Consider the following 15,326-nt stretch of genomic DNA (forward strand, 5'->3'; position numbering starts at 1 on the left):
TCTGGAGCCCTGTGTTCAGTTCTGATTAGTTGTCTTTGTGGCTGTCTTGTCCTAGGGAGCATTCAGTTCCCTTCTGCAGCTCTTTAAAATACTCCTACTTCCATTCAAAAAATGACTCTAACAGCCATATCTGTAAAAAATGTCCTTACATTGTCTGGGCCCACCTGACTCTTATTTCAATCACAAGAATCTTGCATTGATGTAATTCTACGGACCCCAAAAGAGTTATGTGGTTTACGCCAGAATGAGAGTGAAGAAAATCAGTCTGAAGAGATCCAATTTGGCATACAGACTCTGGGGGGCTTAGAAGCACCTCACAGATTTGGAACTGTGGGATTCCTTGTATTTTACCTATTTCTGGTGAGATAAATGTAGATGAATCCACCTGAAGGTTTTGTTGAATAAATTTTCAAGCAGTTGTCATGAGGTGGGAGTAAGGAAGTGTTAATACCTGCATTGACAGATGGGGGAATGTAAGGACACAGAATAATTGACTTGTCCAAAGCCCACAAGGAATCTGTGGCAGAGCCAGGGTCAGAACCAGATCTCCTGAGTTCCAGTGTAGTGCCTTATGCACCCTCCCTGTCAAACAAACTAGCAAACAATCATGCTAAGAATGTGGTTTCATACTATGGACCTCCATGGTGTGTGTAAGTTCAATGAAAAATGAAAACAAAGGTACAGTAATTTGGGGAGAGGTTTTTTTTCTGTCTGAGGATATATTTTTTTTTTAATAAATTTCAAATGTGTGATGGGACTTGTAGACTTGTTGAGGTGGGGAAATCATTTCATGTATTTAATTCCTTTAGCTGTTGTCACTCATAGATCTCAAAGCATTTTACAAAGGAGAGCTTGGATCCTGATCCCCATTTTATAGACAGGGGAAGTGACTTGTCCTAGGTGTTGCAGGAAGTCTGTGGCAGAGGTGAGAATAGAACACAGGTGTGCTAGCTCTTAGTCCAGAGTTCTCCCACCCCTGCTCCCCAGCCACACTGTCTCAAAAGAGATACTAGCATTTCCAGCTCCAATTTATATTTGAAGTTTTCTTAATAGCTTTTTAAAAATCCTAAATATCAACAAACTCCCTTTCTTTTTTAAATTCCCTTCCCCGTAGCCTTCTGAACTCAGGGTAATCCCGTGTCATTGCTGACCAGGAGAATTGCTGTCTCTGCCCTCTCTGCGTCCTGTATTTAAACTTGTCACTATGAAAACAGGGTTTTCCAACTTTCTTGGCCCCTGCCGGCTTTCCACTCTCAAGCTGTAACAAGGGCTCCAGAATGTTCTTTCCATTAGGAACTCACAATGGAATAAACTGATAATAATGAATGTCTGACAAATTATTTTTCCAGCTAAAGAATGACCAGCTGAGTTTATACAGCCCTAAACTGCAGTTACCTTTGCTTGAATTAGGATAATTTTCCTGTTTCCCCTGAAGACGGCTGCTGTCTTTTAACCATAATGCAGCTGCTTTCTCACACAAACAAGAAATGGCATTTGGTTCCTTAAATGGTGATTGTGCAGAACCGTGACTGATGCCTTTCCTCTGTTGGCTTTGACTCTCGTGCATGGTCACAGGCCATTCAAGAAGTTAAGGGGTCTAGCAGTCACTCCGTTCTTCATTAGAGCGTGTTTGAAAGCTGTTACCATTGGATGCATGTTTGCTGCCCTATGTGAAATGAGCTGGGGGCTTTTCTAGCAGCTCACCACCAGAATTAATAATACCTAGCTCTTATCTAGTGCTTTTTATCAGTAGATCTCAAAAGCACTTCACAAAAGAGGTCGGTAGCATTGTCCCCAGCAATTGGGATCCTTGTTGGCAGTCTGAGCAAAGAGAGAATTTTGTAACTGGATTAGTATGGGGTCTAATGGAACTAGCCTTTTCTAATGCAGAGCCTTTCAACCATGGATGCTGGAATACTTTGATCATTGCCTCACAGTGATGTTAACCCCATTCTACAGGTCGGAAAACTGAGGCACACACAAGTGACGTGTCCAAGTTCTCACAGCCAGAGTAGGGTGTAAGAGCTATCTAACTCCACACTAGTGATAAACCTTAGGAGAGAAGCAAATGGGATAAAGAATGTTATCGCCACATACTACTAGGAAAGAGATGGATCCTTCACCGTAGATTCTCTGAAGCCAGCAAGGAGTTTTCCAGTCTCTTTCTGATGGAGTTAAGATCATCAGAAGACCCGTCCTTACCTTGACCAAGCTGGTGTTTCTACGATTATTGGTCAGATGAAGGAAACTGAAGAAGTGTTTAATTATTTTCCTTGTTTTAGTCCTTTCAGTCTTTGAGCATCCCAGAATGTGATCATTCGCTTCTTCTTACGGTTTCATAGCACCTCTGCCTGTTTAGGATTTATTGTCTGTATTACAGTAATACCTAGAGGCTGCAGCTGAGCTCAGGGCCCTATTGTGCTGGGTGCAGTACAAACATAGCAAGGGACAGTCCTGCCCTAAACTACTCCTAGTCTAGGTAGACATGGCAGACAAAGGGCAGGAGGGGAAATGAATTGTCCCTGGTGATGCAGTGTGTGAGCGGCAGCGGTGAAAATAGAGTTGAGATCTCGAGGTGCCCTATCCACGAGACCCACGAGATCCGTTCCGATTCTCATTGAAAAAAAAACCAAACAACCCTCCAGAGGTTTTAGCATGTGTGTACTGATTATGTTCTGATTTGGATAACTGCATTCTGCCCACCTAAACCTGCCCTGATTAAGCAATTCTCCTTCACTTCCTGTCCCAAAGTGCTGTGCTGTGGTTGCCATGTGCAGCCTTCCATGGCTGAACTTCTGGTGTGGGCAGGGTGATTCCAACAGGTGGAGTTTGTAAAGCACTCAAGGCTCCTTTGGGAGGAGAGACGTAGCCACATGTGTTGTAACGAGGATGGACTGAATGTAAAAGTCTTTAACTCTCTGGACTTGCTGGTTATGTAAACTCCTTCCCCCTCCCCCAATGGTTTTGGAGACATTGGCTCCCCTTTTATTAGCGAAGTGCTAGTGCATTGCAGCTGTACTTAGGCAGAGATGTTTATGAATGTCTCATCAAAGGGTACAGTTTGTGTCTCTAGCTTGGGAACAGCTAATCGAGAGCAGTTGCTGCACTCATCCTCCTTAAGCATCCTTGTGTGCACTGTTCTGCTCTGCGCAACTCTAAGAAATTGCTTGGGGTGGACTGGAGGTTTTTGCCACCAGTCCTGTGCTCTGTTGGATACATGCAGAAATCTTGATCTCCTTGAGACATTCAACCTTCACGCTGTTCCATATCCTGCCATCTGTCTCCTTTACCCCTTCTTTATTTCACCTCTTCGCCCCTTTCTAATATTCCCTGAACTAATGCCCACTAAAGCTTTGGGTCAGAACATGTTTGTGTGTGGATCATCATTGCTGTACTTTGTCTTCAACAACAAGGGCAAGGTTTGCAGCCCCCTTCATTGCCCCTGCACATCTGAGGTTATTAATCTGTGCCCTGACTCACTATGGACTCTTGAGAGACCAGTGCTGGTACCTTCCTTTGAGACCAAAAAAACTGTCTCTTAAACACAGCTATATTCCAGCTGCCCCTGGAGAAAAAGTAGGGTTGCTTTTGAATCCAGATCTCCTATGCTGCTGGAATGGCAGAGTCTTTCTCTTTGGATGTTTACTAACTCCGCTGTTCAAACCTGGTTGACAATGACCTTTTGTGATCTTTTCTTTCCACTCAGAGTCCTACGAAAAGTAGAAACTAAGTCAAATTACCAAGGATAAATATAAGCAAGTATGTAGGGACAAAATTAGAAAGGTCAAGGAACAAAACGAGATTAAACTAGCTAGAGACAAAAAGGATAACAAGAAAACATTCTCCAAATACATTAGAAGCACGAGGAAGGACAGGGTAGGCCTGTTACTCAATTATGGAGGGAGAGGAGGGAAAAAAACAATAACAGAAAATGTGGAAATGGCGTAAGTGCTAAATGACACTTTTGTTTCAGTTTTCACCAAAAAGGTTAGTAGTGATTGGACGTCTAAAATAGTGTGAATGCCCGTGAAAATGAGATAGGATCAGAGGCTAAAATAGGGAAAGAATAAGTTAAAAATGACTTAGACATGCACTTTTCTCTGATTAATGGGCTATACCAGGGATGCAATTGGCTCATTGGGCCTCTTATGCGGCACATATTCCATTTAATTGCAGCCTGAAGGATGACAAGCCCGTTCAGTGTGGACAGTATGATGGCCTGGTGGAACTAGCCACTATCTGTGCTCTCTGCAATGACTCCTCTCTGGATTATAACGAGGTGAGTGTGCTGGATCCTTACCACATTCGCCAAACCAGCCGCACATAGGATTTTTTTAGAGATATTCCTGCTGGAAATAACTAAAGACCCTCCCTCCCCCCATGCACACGAGGAGAGATTGTAAAGTAATGGAGTCAAGTAGTTAGTTTTGTGTCCATATGAAATTTGTTCCTGTGGCCTACTTTGCATGCAGAGGTTGACGTTCCTATAGAGTGCCCCACTCTGTTGTGTCAAATGTGTATTGTGTTCGATACAGAGGACACACAGATTTCTGTGCTTTGTTCGCTCTGCAGCGGGTCCTTTTAGCTTCTCGATGGACTCGTAGCCTTTATCTTTGTGTAATGGAGACAGTAACTGCTCTGTCCCTTCAGTTGAGCGGAACTGAACTGTGCATGGCTGGATTTTCAGACGAGCGGTTGCCTTTTGAAAGTACAAATTGCACCTGCATTCATTTTATGATCCTTGCACCTTTTGTGGGTGCAAAACAGATGGCCAGAGGCACAGATACAAGGCTTGCACTCCCCACCCCCTGCAATGTATTTGTGGGAACAAACCTTTCAGGCACTAATTGAGCCTGTACCAAAGGAAGCTGGGCCTTCCTGGGCTTAAAAGTATTCCCCAAAACTGTGTGCATCATACTTATCGGAAGATTGTTACACAAACACAAAGCAGGATTATTCTGACTTGAGCAGCAAGTCAGCTTATATTGCAATTTTCAGCATTTAATGCATGGTCTGAGTTGACTCCCATGGCCCTAGAGTGAGCACAATGCTGTTGGAATCTTAAGAACAGTGCAGTAAATAAAATCATCCTGGACTTAATCATGCAGGTTAGGAGACAGAGGTCATAGAGCTCATGCTTTTCTTTTACACTGGATGTTTGTGTTCCTTTCTTCCTGCCGGCCAGTCAAAAAAAGCCTATGAGAAGGTGGGAGAAGCAACCGAAACAGCCCTGACCTGCCTGGTAGAAAAGATGAACGTCTTCAACACTGATACAAGCAACCTCTCGAAGGTGGAGAGAGCCAGTGCCTGCAACTCTGTGAGTAGGATGAAGGGACAAAACCCATGTGGTCCCTTTCGCTGGGGAGTGAGGGAAGGGATGGAGGGAGATGGCATGGCTATTTGTGCAAGAATTCTCCCCGAGTTACCAGGATAAGAGGTGATGGGGTTGGAGTGGACTGACCTATATCTGATTCTAAATTGCCTGAGTTCTCAAAGGAAATGGGATATCTGCACCCTAAGACAACATCTCACCACCCAGGCCAGGATTTCCAGAAGTAACTAGTGATTGGAGACTCCATAAAGGTGCCTGGTTTTCAGGAAGTGCTGAGCCACCCTTCCTCTGAAAATAAGACACTATTTATTAAAGTGGTTCAAATTGGGCACCCAAAGCCACTAGCCCCACCTGAAAATCTTGGCCTTCATGTCACAGTGTGTCTACACATCGAAAGCTGTGCACTGGCTCGCCTACCTGAGCTAGCTAGACTCTAGGATAACAATGGTAGCGGGGACAGCTTTAGCCACCAGTAGTACAAACCCAGCTCGGATCCTATGTACGCGTTCAGCTCACTAGCTTCAAAGCCTGCACTGTTTTCACTACTACTGTTACACGCAGTAGCTTGATTCAAACTAGCTCACGTAGGATAGCCCAGACACAGCATTTCATGTGTAAAAATACCCTTTGGCTATGCTACAGGGCTGAGATTTGCAAAGCTAGAGTGTTTAGCTGGCCACTTCCCATTAATTATAATGGGAACTGAGCATCCAGATCCCTTAGCTTTGACGATCATCAGCCTAGATGTTCATAGACTTAAAGTCAGAAGGGACCATTATGATCATCTAGTCCGACCTCCTGTACCACGCAGGCCACAGAATCTCACCCACCCATTCCTGTATCAACGCCCTAACCTATGTCTGAGTTACTGAAGTCCTCAAATTGTGGTTTAAAGACCTCAAGTTTTAGAGAATCCTCCAGCAAGTGACCCATGCCCCACGCTGCAGAGGAAGGCGAAAAACCTCCAGGGCCTCTGCCAGTCTTCCCTGGAGGAAAATTCCTTCCTGACCCCAAATATGGCGATCAGCTAAACCCTGAACATGTGGGCAAGACTCACCAGCCAGCACCCAGGAAAGAATTGTCTGTAGTAACTCAGATCCCACCCCATCTAACATCCCATTACAGACCATTGGGCATATTTACTTGCTAATAATCAAAGATCAATTATTTGCCAAAATTAGGCTATCCCATCATACCATCCCCTCCATAAACTTATCAAGCTTAGTCTTGAAGCCAGATAGGTCTTCTGCCCCCACTACTCCCCTTGGAAGACTGTTTCAGAACTTCATGTTTAAAGGCACCTGAACAGAGTGCTCCTTTAGATGCACTGTATGGAGCCAGGAGTGTCCATCTAGACCAATAGGATGCACTATGCTCCTTTAGACCATGTTTACCCTATGCTTTTGCAAAAAAGAAAAAATAATTAAAAAAAAAAATTCCTCCCTTTGCTCTCATGATGGAGCTGAACCATGGTAGCTATAGTGGGTGCGCTGGCCTAGGCAGAGTACCCACCACCTGCTGGTTTTCTAAGTACCATGTTGTCTTACCCTGCTCAGAGCAGGTCTGTATCATACATCTGTTGGAGCACTGTCCATGCCAGCGCTCCCACTGATGCTATCTATTGCCAATGGAGCTGAACCAGTGGTGACAGCGGTGGGTGATTTGGAGGACTAAACCAAGTGTAGACAGGATTTCTGTGTCTTAAGAGGTAGTGTGAAAATCATGATGAAACTGGGAAGCTTCTTTTGCATCTAGCTTCCATTTATTGGAGTTGGACCAACTTCTGCTATAAACCTGCAAATTTATGCACAGATTGGAGAGTGGGTTTTTGGCAGGAAAACTGTCCCTCTTTTTATTTACTTATTTAGATTTAAATAACAATAAATCACCATGATAGATGCCCTCATGTTTAGACTTACAGTTGCAAATGATGACCATCCAATAGAAAACACAAATCAGAGACAAATAATGAATGAATTCAGCCAAGCAAAAAAAAAAAAAAAAAAAGAAATCAAGTAGCAAGACAGTTATTTAACACCCCTCACTAGTCTCCCAGAAACCCACTTTCGGGATTCCCCCAAAGTCCTGTCAAATACGTGGCTTTTTATGGGATAAAATCTTTGTTCTCTGAAGACCAAGCACCTGCCAGATTTGTCTGGCATAATACTAAAGTGGTCATGCAAGAGGAGGTGTTCATAAATCTTTGAAGCTCAGACAGGACTGGATCTGAGGCGGCCCAGCAACTGTCTTGCTGGAATCTTAGCTGTATAAATTATTTAAAATAGCAAATGCAATTGGTTATGGCCTAAACAGGTGGGGGGGGGGAGAGAGAGAGTGTGTGTGTGTGTGTAAAATAACATCCCTAAAATGCAAAACCTTCTTATAAACACAGCCTGAGTGCATAAAAGGGAATGAACAAACACTAATGTCGCAGATCTTTGTCTTTCCATTCTGAAACTTGGAAGAAAAAATTGTGCAAGACGCTTTCTGTGCAAATTAATTTTAATGCTAAGCTGCAGCATGCTGCCCGTCAAGACTGTCTGGTGCAAAACCTGTCCCCAAAGGAGCCTAATTGGAAAATGCATAGCTCAAAGCATGCACAGAGAAGACAGGGGAAGAAAAGTTAATTTGGCAGGGGCCTGATCCAGAACTTTTCAAGTCAATGGAAAGGTTCTTGTGGACTCCAGTGGACTCTGGATCAGGCTTTAAATGTCTTGATCTTTATCATAAGGTTAAAACTGGAGGAGAACGCTATGTATTTCCCCCTCTCTATATTACAGTAGCTGCAACTGAAATCAAATTAGGCAGTCATTTTTGGGAAAGACTTAAATACCACTGCCTTCCCACCCACCCCAAAAAAAGGCCCAGTCTTACAACTGCATGACCTCAAGCCAGAACTTAAAATGACTGTTTTGGCTTCAGGAGTGATAGGCATATAGAACCAGATCCTAAATATGAAGCCATTGGCAATAATACGTAGGAGCTGATGAGCTGATCTTCTAGCCCAGAGAGAGAGAGAGAGAGAGAGTGTGTGTGTGTGTGTGTACACAGCTTCTGTCACCATAGTAATGGAAGAGGAAAAACAGAGCCTTTCTGATAACAAGAGCATTTGGTTTGAAGTTAAAATATTTTTGTATCTGTTGATTAGCACCCAGTGCTGTAAAATGTTGAGTGCAATGCTTGTCTAGCATGGGACTGAGTCTATCCCAGTACAAAGTGGCTGCAAAGGAAGTGAGTTTGATGATCTGTCCATTTCACTTCCAAATATTGAGTGAATTCATGGTGCCACTTGAGCTCAGATTGAAGGAGCAAAGGAGGTTAAAGCACCTGGAGGCAGTTGAACTTCCAGTCGGCTAAATTACCTTGGGAAAGCTGTGGGGCAGAAAGTCCCCTCTGATGCTTTTCCTATTGTTGCTTAAATACAGAAGCCACCTTGCCACCCTGACAAGTTTGTGCATTTATTTTTGACTTGCGCAGTGTTGACTCATCAGGCCCATTAGATAAAATCAAGTAGTGCCTGGCCATTGCCAGTCTCTTTGCCTGCATTTGACAGAGCTAATTGTCTAGGGTTGCCAGGTGTCTGGTTTTCACATCGTGCATCCCTCAACACTCTGCCCCAGCTCTGAACCCCCTCCTGCATCCCAAACCCCTCATCCTGAGCCTGCACCCCCAGCCCAGAGCCAATGCCCCTGCACCCCAACCTCCTGCCCCAGCCTAGAGTCTGCACCCCCAGCTGGAGCCCTCAAGCACCCCTGCACCCCAAAATCCTGCCCCAGCCTGGTGAAAGTGAGTGAGGGTGGATGGGGGAGAGGGAGCAATAGGGGGAGGATGGAGTGAGCAGGGACGGGGCCTTAGAGAAGGGGCAGGGCCTAGGGAAGGGGTGTTTGGTTTTGTGCCATTAGAAAGTTCACAACTCTATAATTGCACCCTATTGAATTTGGCACATCTGTCCCGTCACAGGTAATCAAGCAGCTGATGAAGAAAGAATGCACCCTGGAGTTCTCCCGTGACCGCAAGTCAATGTCTGTCTACTGCACTCCTGTCGGTTCCAGCCACAACTCTGTTGGCAGCAAGATGTTTGTCAAGGTAACAGACACATGTGCATTGCCTTGTGCAGGGGGCTCAGTGTGGGAGAGCTTGTGATTGTTCCACATGCTGAGTGAGGGTGGGAAGGACCTAGCGTATCTCTGGGATGCTGCAGGAATTGTTCCTGATCTCACTTTGGGAGCCTCTACGTGCTACTGTACTATGAATAGTAATAATCACCTTCTTCCCATGTCCACCTGTGCAGTTCAGAGCAGGATTAGACATCATAATCCTTTTTAATAAAGGTAGAACTTCAGTCCCTAGAATGCTGGCATTTCCTAGATGGCTGCTCTGATGGAAGCTGTGTGTGTTCAGTCTCTGAAGAGTGAACACACTCAGTTAAAAGTTCTGGATATCATTGGGGGCTACAGAATGTCCTAGGCAGCAGAGCTCCTGAAAGTGCAGGGTAATTGGGTAGCTCGAGAGGAAGACACAGCTTGGAAAGCTTTATTTCAATGCAGGAAAACCTCTGCACTTCCCTCATGGTGGCTTATGATCAGTTACCCAGCGTTTTGGGTTATCCAAGTTGTCTTTCCTTCTAGTCCCAACCTTATGGAAAAGCAAATGTCACCTGTCGCCTCTCAGCTATTTTCCTAAAGGCCTGGAGGGATTTCAGTTAGTGGACAAGATGATATGGTCAGGAGGGAGGGATAATGGGCTCATTGAAGCAATAACACAGCTGAAGTTTTGGGATAGCTTGTTACAAGTGTCTTCACTGTCAAAAGTTTATGAGGAATTATAGTCCATCTTGCAATGCTTAAAAGGGGAGAGAATCTGAGGTGGGATTTTCAGAAGTGCTTCTGCACCTAAACCAGTTAGGTCCTTGTGAACATCCTTCCCCACCTCTATGTGTCCAGTAGGGGGGACGCATTATTTATAACAATGGTGGACTCTCAGTCGAGCCCTCTTGACCTTGCCTCCATCCAAATCTGAGTTCAGTATTATGGTGCCAGGTCAGGTAATTCAGGGAAACATGCAGGTCATTTAGGGAAGTCTGCACAGCAAGCAGCAGCCTGCGTCAGCACACTTGGGCACGCAGGGCTCGAGCTGTCACGCTCAAAATAATCATATAGACACTGCAGCTCGGGAGCCGAAGCCCAACCCGTCCTTAGGCTTCAGAGCCTGTACGGGGCTATTTTTAGTACAGTTGCCTGAGCTCCATTGGTCCAAGGCTGTTGACCCAAGCTCTGAGAGTTGCTGCCATAGGCTGTGGAGATTGTCCCTTAAAGACTAGACTGATTTCTCCCTCAGTCTGGATTCTTCTTTCTAGTGACTTGAACCGAGTCCATCTTACCAGCCACCTGCTTTCTCGGCATGTAACCTTTGGTGTTGGAGGACCGAAGCTTTCTGTGGGCATCACCGTCTTTAAACGCTGATGAGATAGTGCCACCTAGAGGTAGCTAAAGATATTGAGGAAGAACCTGTGCAGTGGGCTCATCAGACTATGGCTACACTACAGAGCTTACAGCGGTGCAGCTGCATCGATGCCACTGTAGCGCTGCTAGTGCCGCCGCTCTATACTGACGGGAGGGAATTACTCCAGCCCCCATGAGCAGCGGTAACTATGTTGTTAGGAGAAGCCTCCCACCAGCATAGCATTGTCCACACCAGTGCTTATGTCGCTTAGGGGGGCGGCTTATTCGCACCCCTGAACAACATCACTTATCCCGCTGTAAGCTACAGTGTGTACATAGCCTCAATCTCAGGATGGCTTTTGTCTCTTGAACATATTACTTCCTTTTCCGAGACATTCTGCACTCCATGACGTGCTGTCCTCAGTGACTGCAGTACGCACTGAATACCCCAGGAGGGTAAAACTGTCTTTTGTTGATGGTTAGGGAAGTTTTCACTCAGTTGTGCTTTGCTCAGAAGTTAGGTTGCGAGGAGGCATGTATGAGTGACTCTTGTTCCTTTTGTTTCCAAAGGGCGCCCCCGAAAGTGTGATCGAACGCTGCAACTACGTCCGTATTGGCACTAACCGGATCCCCCTCACGCTCTCCACTAAGGAGAAGATCTTGTCCAAGATCCGGGAATGGGGGACTGGCATTGACACCCTGCGCTGCCTCGCTCTGGCCACCCGGGACACCCCCTGCAAGAAAGAGGACATGCAGCTGGAAGACTCGACCAAGTTCATTAACTATGAGGTGAGGAAGTTTTAAAAGTGACCCCTGGGACAGAACATGGGGGCCATTTTTGGGAAACAAAGTGTTTGCTCCAGCTTTCCTTTCCCTGGCACAGATGCTGACGGGAAGGTCTCTGAGAGCAGCTGCTTGGGAAGCAGAGTGGGGAGGATGTGTTGGAAATGCCGGGCTCCATGTGCCAGGGGTGTGGTGAAACTCCAAGCTGGGGAGTCTTCTGTCTCCTTTCTGCTCATGTAACTTATTTTGCTTCCTAATCCTGATCACTGCCTCTCCAGGAACATGCCATGCTGGCTGCAAATGCATTTCCTTCTTCTGCTGAGTTTTCCCACCAATTTAAAGGTGTCTCATTGGAAGTTCTAACAGACTCAGTGGTTCCGACTGGTCTCCGAGGATTTCTACCGGAGAACCAAGTAGCCCAGTAGTCCTGCTGGTCTGTTGCAAAGCATAGCTGCTAAGAACCATGTGACAGATGCTAGTCATGATGCATAGGCCCCAATTCAGCAAAACAGTTAAACATATTTTAAGTCCCATTGACTTGAATCCATTGACTCAAGTACGTAAGAATGGCCATACTGAGTCAGACCAATGGTCCATCCAGACGAGTATCCTCTCTCTGATAGTGGCCACTACCAGATGCTTCAAAGAGGTTGAACAGGACAGTGCAATTTATTGAGTGATCCATCCCTTGTTGTCCAGTTGTAGCTTCTGGCAATCAGAGGTTTAGGGACACCCAGAGCATGGGGTTGCATCCCTGACAATCTTGGCTAATAGACACTGATGGATTTATCCTCTATGAACTTATCTAATTATTTTTTGAACCCAGTTATACTTTTGGCCTTCACAACATCCCCTGGCAATGAGTTCCACCTGTTGACTGTGCGAAGAAACACTTCATATGTTTGTTTTAAATCTGCAGCCTATTGAGCATGTGCTTATGTGCTTTGCTAAATCTGGGCCTTCATGCAATCCCAGGAAGCATGCAAGGTGATGGGCATGGCATAAGAACCTGAACAGAATGCAGTGAATAGCAACCCACTACAGCCTGTCAACTGGAATCTCCCCAAAGAAGAACAAATCAGGATTACAGTTGCATTATTTGAAATGGAGGGTGATACTCTTTCGGGCTGTATTATGCTCCCATTAGAGTTAGTGAGAGTTTTGCCATTGGCTGTAATCGGAACATGATCAGGCCTTTAGAGAGGAAAATTTGCCAGCATCTTTAGATTTTTCCCTACGTGGGGTGAATTAAACATGCCCCTTTCCCTGGAGGGGAGGGGCATAATCAGTGTTAATGTGTTTCTTCTTCTCTTGCCCTCAGACTAACCTAACCTTCGTGGGCTGCGTGGGGATGCTGGACCCTCCCCGGAAGGAGGTGATGTCGTCCATTAAGATGTGCAAGAAAGCCGGCATCCGGGTCATCATGATCACTGGGGACAACAAAGGCACAGCCGTAGCCATCTGCCGGAGGATTGGGATCTTCTCGGAGAAGGAGGATGTGACAGACAAGGCCTACACTGGCAGGGAGTTTGATGATCTCACCCCAGAGACACAGCGGGAGGCCTGCCGTTCGGCCCGTTGCTTCGCCCGAGTCGAACCTGCTCACAAGTCCAAGATAGTCGAATACCTACAGTCTTTCCATGAGATTACAGCTATGGTGAGTCCTACAAAGGGCCCCTCATGTGGGTTTACTCATATTAATAATTTTGTAAATGTCACCTCTGCTGTCAAGAGCAGGGGATGGGAGTCAGTACTTCAAGGTTCCAGTCTGAGCTGTAGAGTAGGACTGTTGCGCTGTGTGAATACAAAATTTTTATCCTTATCCGATCTGCAAGTGTGGTCTGCAGATATCATAGAATCATAGAATATCAGGATTGGAAAAGAACTCAGGAGGTCATCTAGTCCAACCCCCTGCTCAAAGCAGGACCAACACCAACTAAATCATCCCAGCGAGGGCTTTGTCAAGCTGGGCCTTAAAAACCGCTAAGAATGGAGATTCCACCACCTCTCTAGGTAACCCATTCCAGTGCTTCACCACCATCCTAGTGAAATAGTGTTTCCTAATATCCAACCTAGGCCTCCCCCACTGCAACGTGAGATCATTGCTCCCTGTTCTGTCAGCTAGTACCACTGAGACCAGCCGAGCTCCATTCTCGGATATCCATAGATTTGCAGGGCTCTAGTGTTGTCCATTGGTTTGGAGCAAAGGTCTGGGAGTCAGGACTTCTGGATTCTGTTCCCAGCTCTTCTACTTACTCTGTATAGCCTTGAGGAACACAGTTAAGTTTTCCTATCTAGACAATGGGCCATCATACTACTTGCCTACATTACAGAGCTGTTTTGAAGCTGAATGTGAGCAGAGCACTTGGAAATGCATCACAGAAGTGCCAAGTGGTGGTGTTTAAAGAACTAATCGATAGGTAGAAGTCCTGCCAACAAACGTGTATGAATTAATGTGACCCAGACTTGTTTCTCAGGCTATGTCTACACTCTGAGCGAGGGGTGTGATTCCCAGCTCCCTCAGCTGTCATCGAGCCAGCCTGATAAAAACAGTAGTGTAGCCGTGGTAGCATGGGCAGTGGCGAGTGGCAGCACCGACTAGCCATGCCAAGTACAAACCGGCTTGAGCCCTGTGCGTACATGCTCGGCACAGCTAGCCTGTGCTCCCATGACTACACTATTTTCAGCATGTTAGCTCTCGTTGACTACATCTACGCAAGCTGGGATTTTCACCCCTAGCTCATAGCCTCAGTCTCATGTGCTAGGCTGTTTCCTTCTATGAAATGTCCTTTAATAAAACACCCATGCTTTGTCCAGACAGGAGATGGAGTGAATGATGCCCCTGCCCTGAAAAAGGCTGAGATTGGCATTGCCATGGGCTCTGGCACAGCCGTAGCAAAATCAGCAGCTGAGATGGTGCTGTCTGATGACAACTTCTCCACCATCGTGTCTGCCGTTGAGGAGGGCAGAGCCATCTACAACAACATGAAGCAGTTCATCCGCTACCTCATCTCTTCTAACGTTGGAGAAGTCGTCTGGTAAGGGCTTCCGGTTCACACCTCATGCTAGGATAGTAGGAGGGATGAGAAGTATCACCGGGACAGAAGTGTCCTTTCTGATACTTAAATATATGCTTGGAGCTATATCCCAGTTGGCGTAAATCAGATAGCAATGGTGCTATGTTGATTTACATCCGCTGAGGATGTGGGCCTAGATAGCAGCACCACTTTAGGTCCCGTGCACTGCATACTTTCTTTCAGATTTCTACACATTCAGCAGCTGCTACTAAAGCCAGCCTTTCCCTTGATGTGATGTGAGAACCTCTGGCTATTTTACAGCATTTCCAATTTTGCGCACAATAAAGGAAACACCATGAAACACTGCAGTAGGGTCAAATACCATGGTGTCACTTAAGGATCAGCATATTTGTCACAAGTGCTGCAGCTTGCTATAAGTGCATCATTATGCAACCCTAGTGTGGTGCTGATAGATTCCTGTGAGGGTATTTGTGTCTGACAGGGTGAATGAGACTCCATTACAATGCTCACAGCTTCTTTCACTGTGAACAGTTTCCTGAAAAAGGCTTTCAGAACAAATCAGTGTGTTCTGCAGCAATCCTGGCCATGTACTGATTGCTTGCAGTTATCTTTGGAACCCCTTATGTCAGAAATTCAGCAGGTACATCTGTGCTGGTGACAAAAAACACATTGAACAGTTGAGATGCCATGTGATGGGCTCCTTATGCAAATTTACGAGTCTGGTCCCCAGTG

At 45.8% G+C, this 15,326-nt stretch overlaps 1 protein-coding gene across 4 annotated transcripts in view; it reads left to right on the forward strand.

The window, feature by feature from the left end:
* The window catches only part of ATP2A3 (ATPase sarcoplasmic/endoplasmic reticulum Ca2+ transporting 3), a 182,447-nt gene that overhangs the window by 145,739 nt on the left and 21,382 nt on the right, over positions 1-15,326 (forward strand). For all 4 annotated transcript variants that reach the window (XM_030536837.1, XM_030536838.1, XM_030536834.1 and 1 more), the window contains 6 exons: positions 4,177-4,279; positions 5,186-5,317; positions 9,293-9,418; positions 11,344-11,562; positions 12,878-13,213; positions 14,374-14,594. In XM_030536837.1, coding sequence (XP_030392697.1) covers positions 4,177-4,279; positions 5,186-5,317; positions 9,293-9,418; positions 11,344-11,562; positions 12,878-13,213; positions 14,374-14,594 — 1,137 coding nt within the window. The remainder of the gene's footprint in view (positions 1-4,176; positions 4,280-5,185; positions 5,318-9,292; positions 9,419-11,343; positions 11,563-12,877; positions 13,214-14,373; positions 14,595-15,326) is intronic.

Source organism: Gopherus evgoodei, chromosome 17, assembly GCF_007399415.2.
Source record: "Gopherus evgoodei ecotype Sinaloan lineage chromosome 17, rGopEvg1_v1.p, whole genome shotgun sequence".
Classification (NCBI taxonomy): Eukaryota; Metazoa; Chordata; order Testudines; family Testudinidae; genus Gopherus; species Gopherus evgoodei.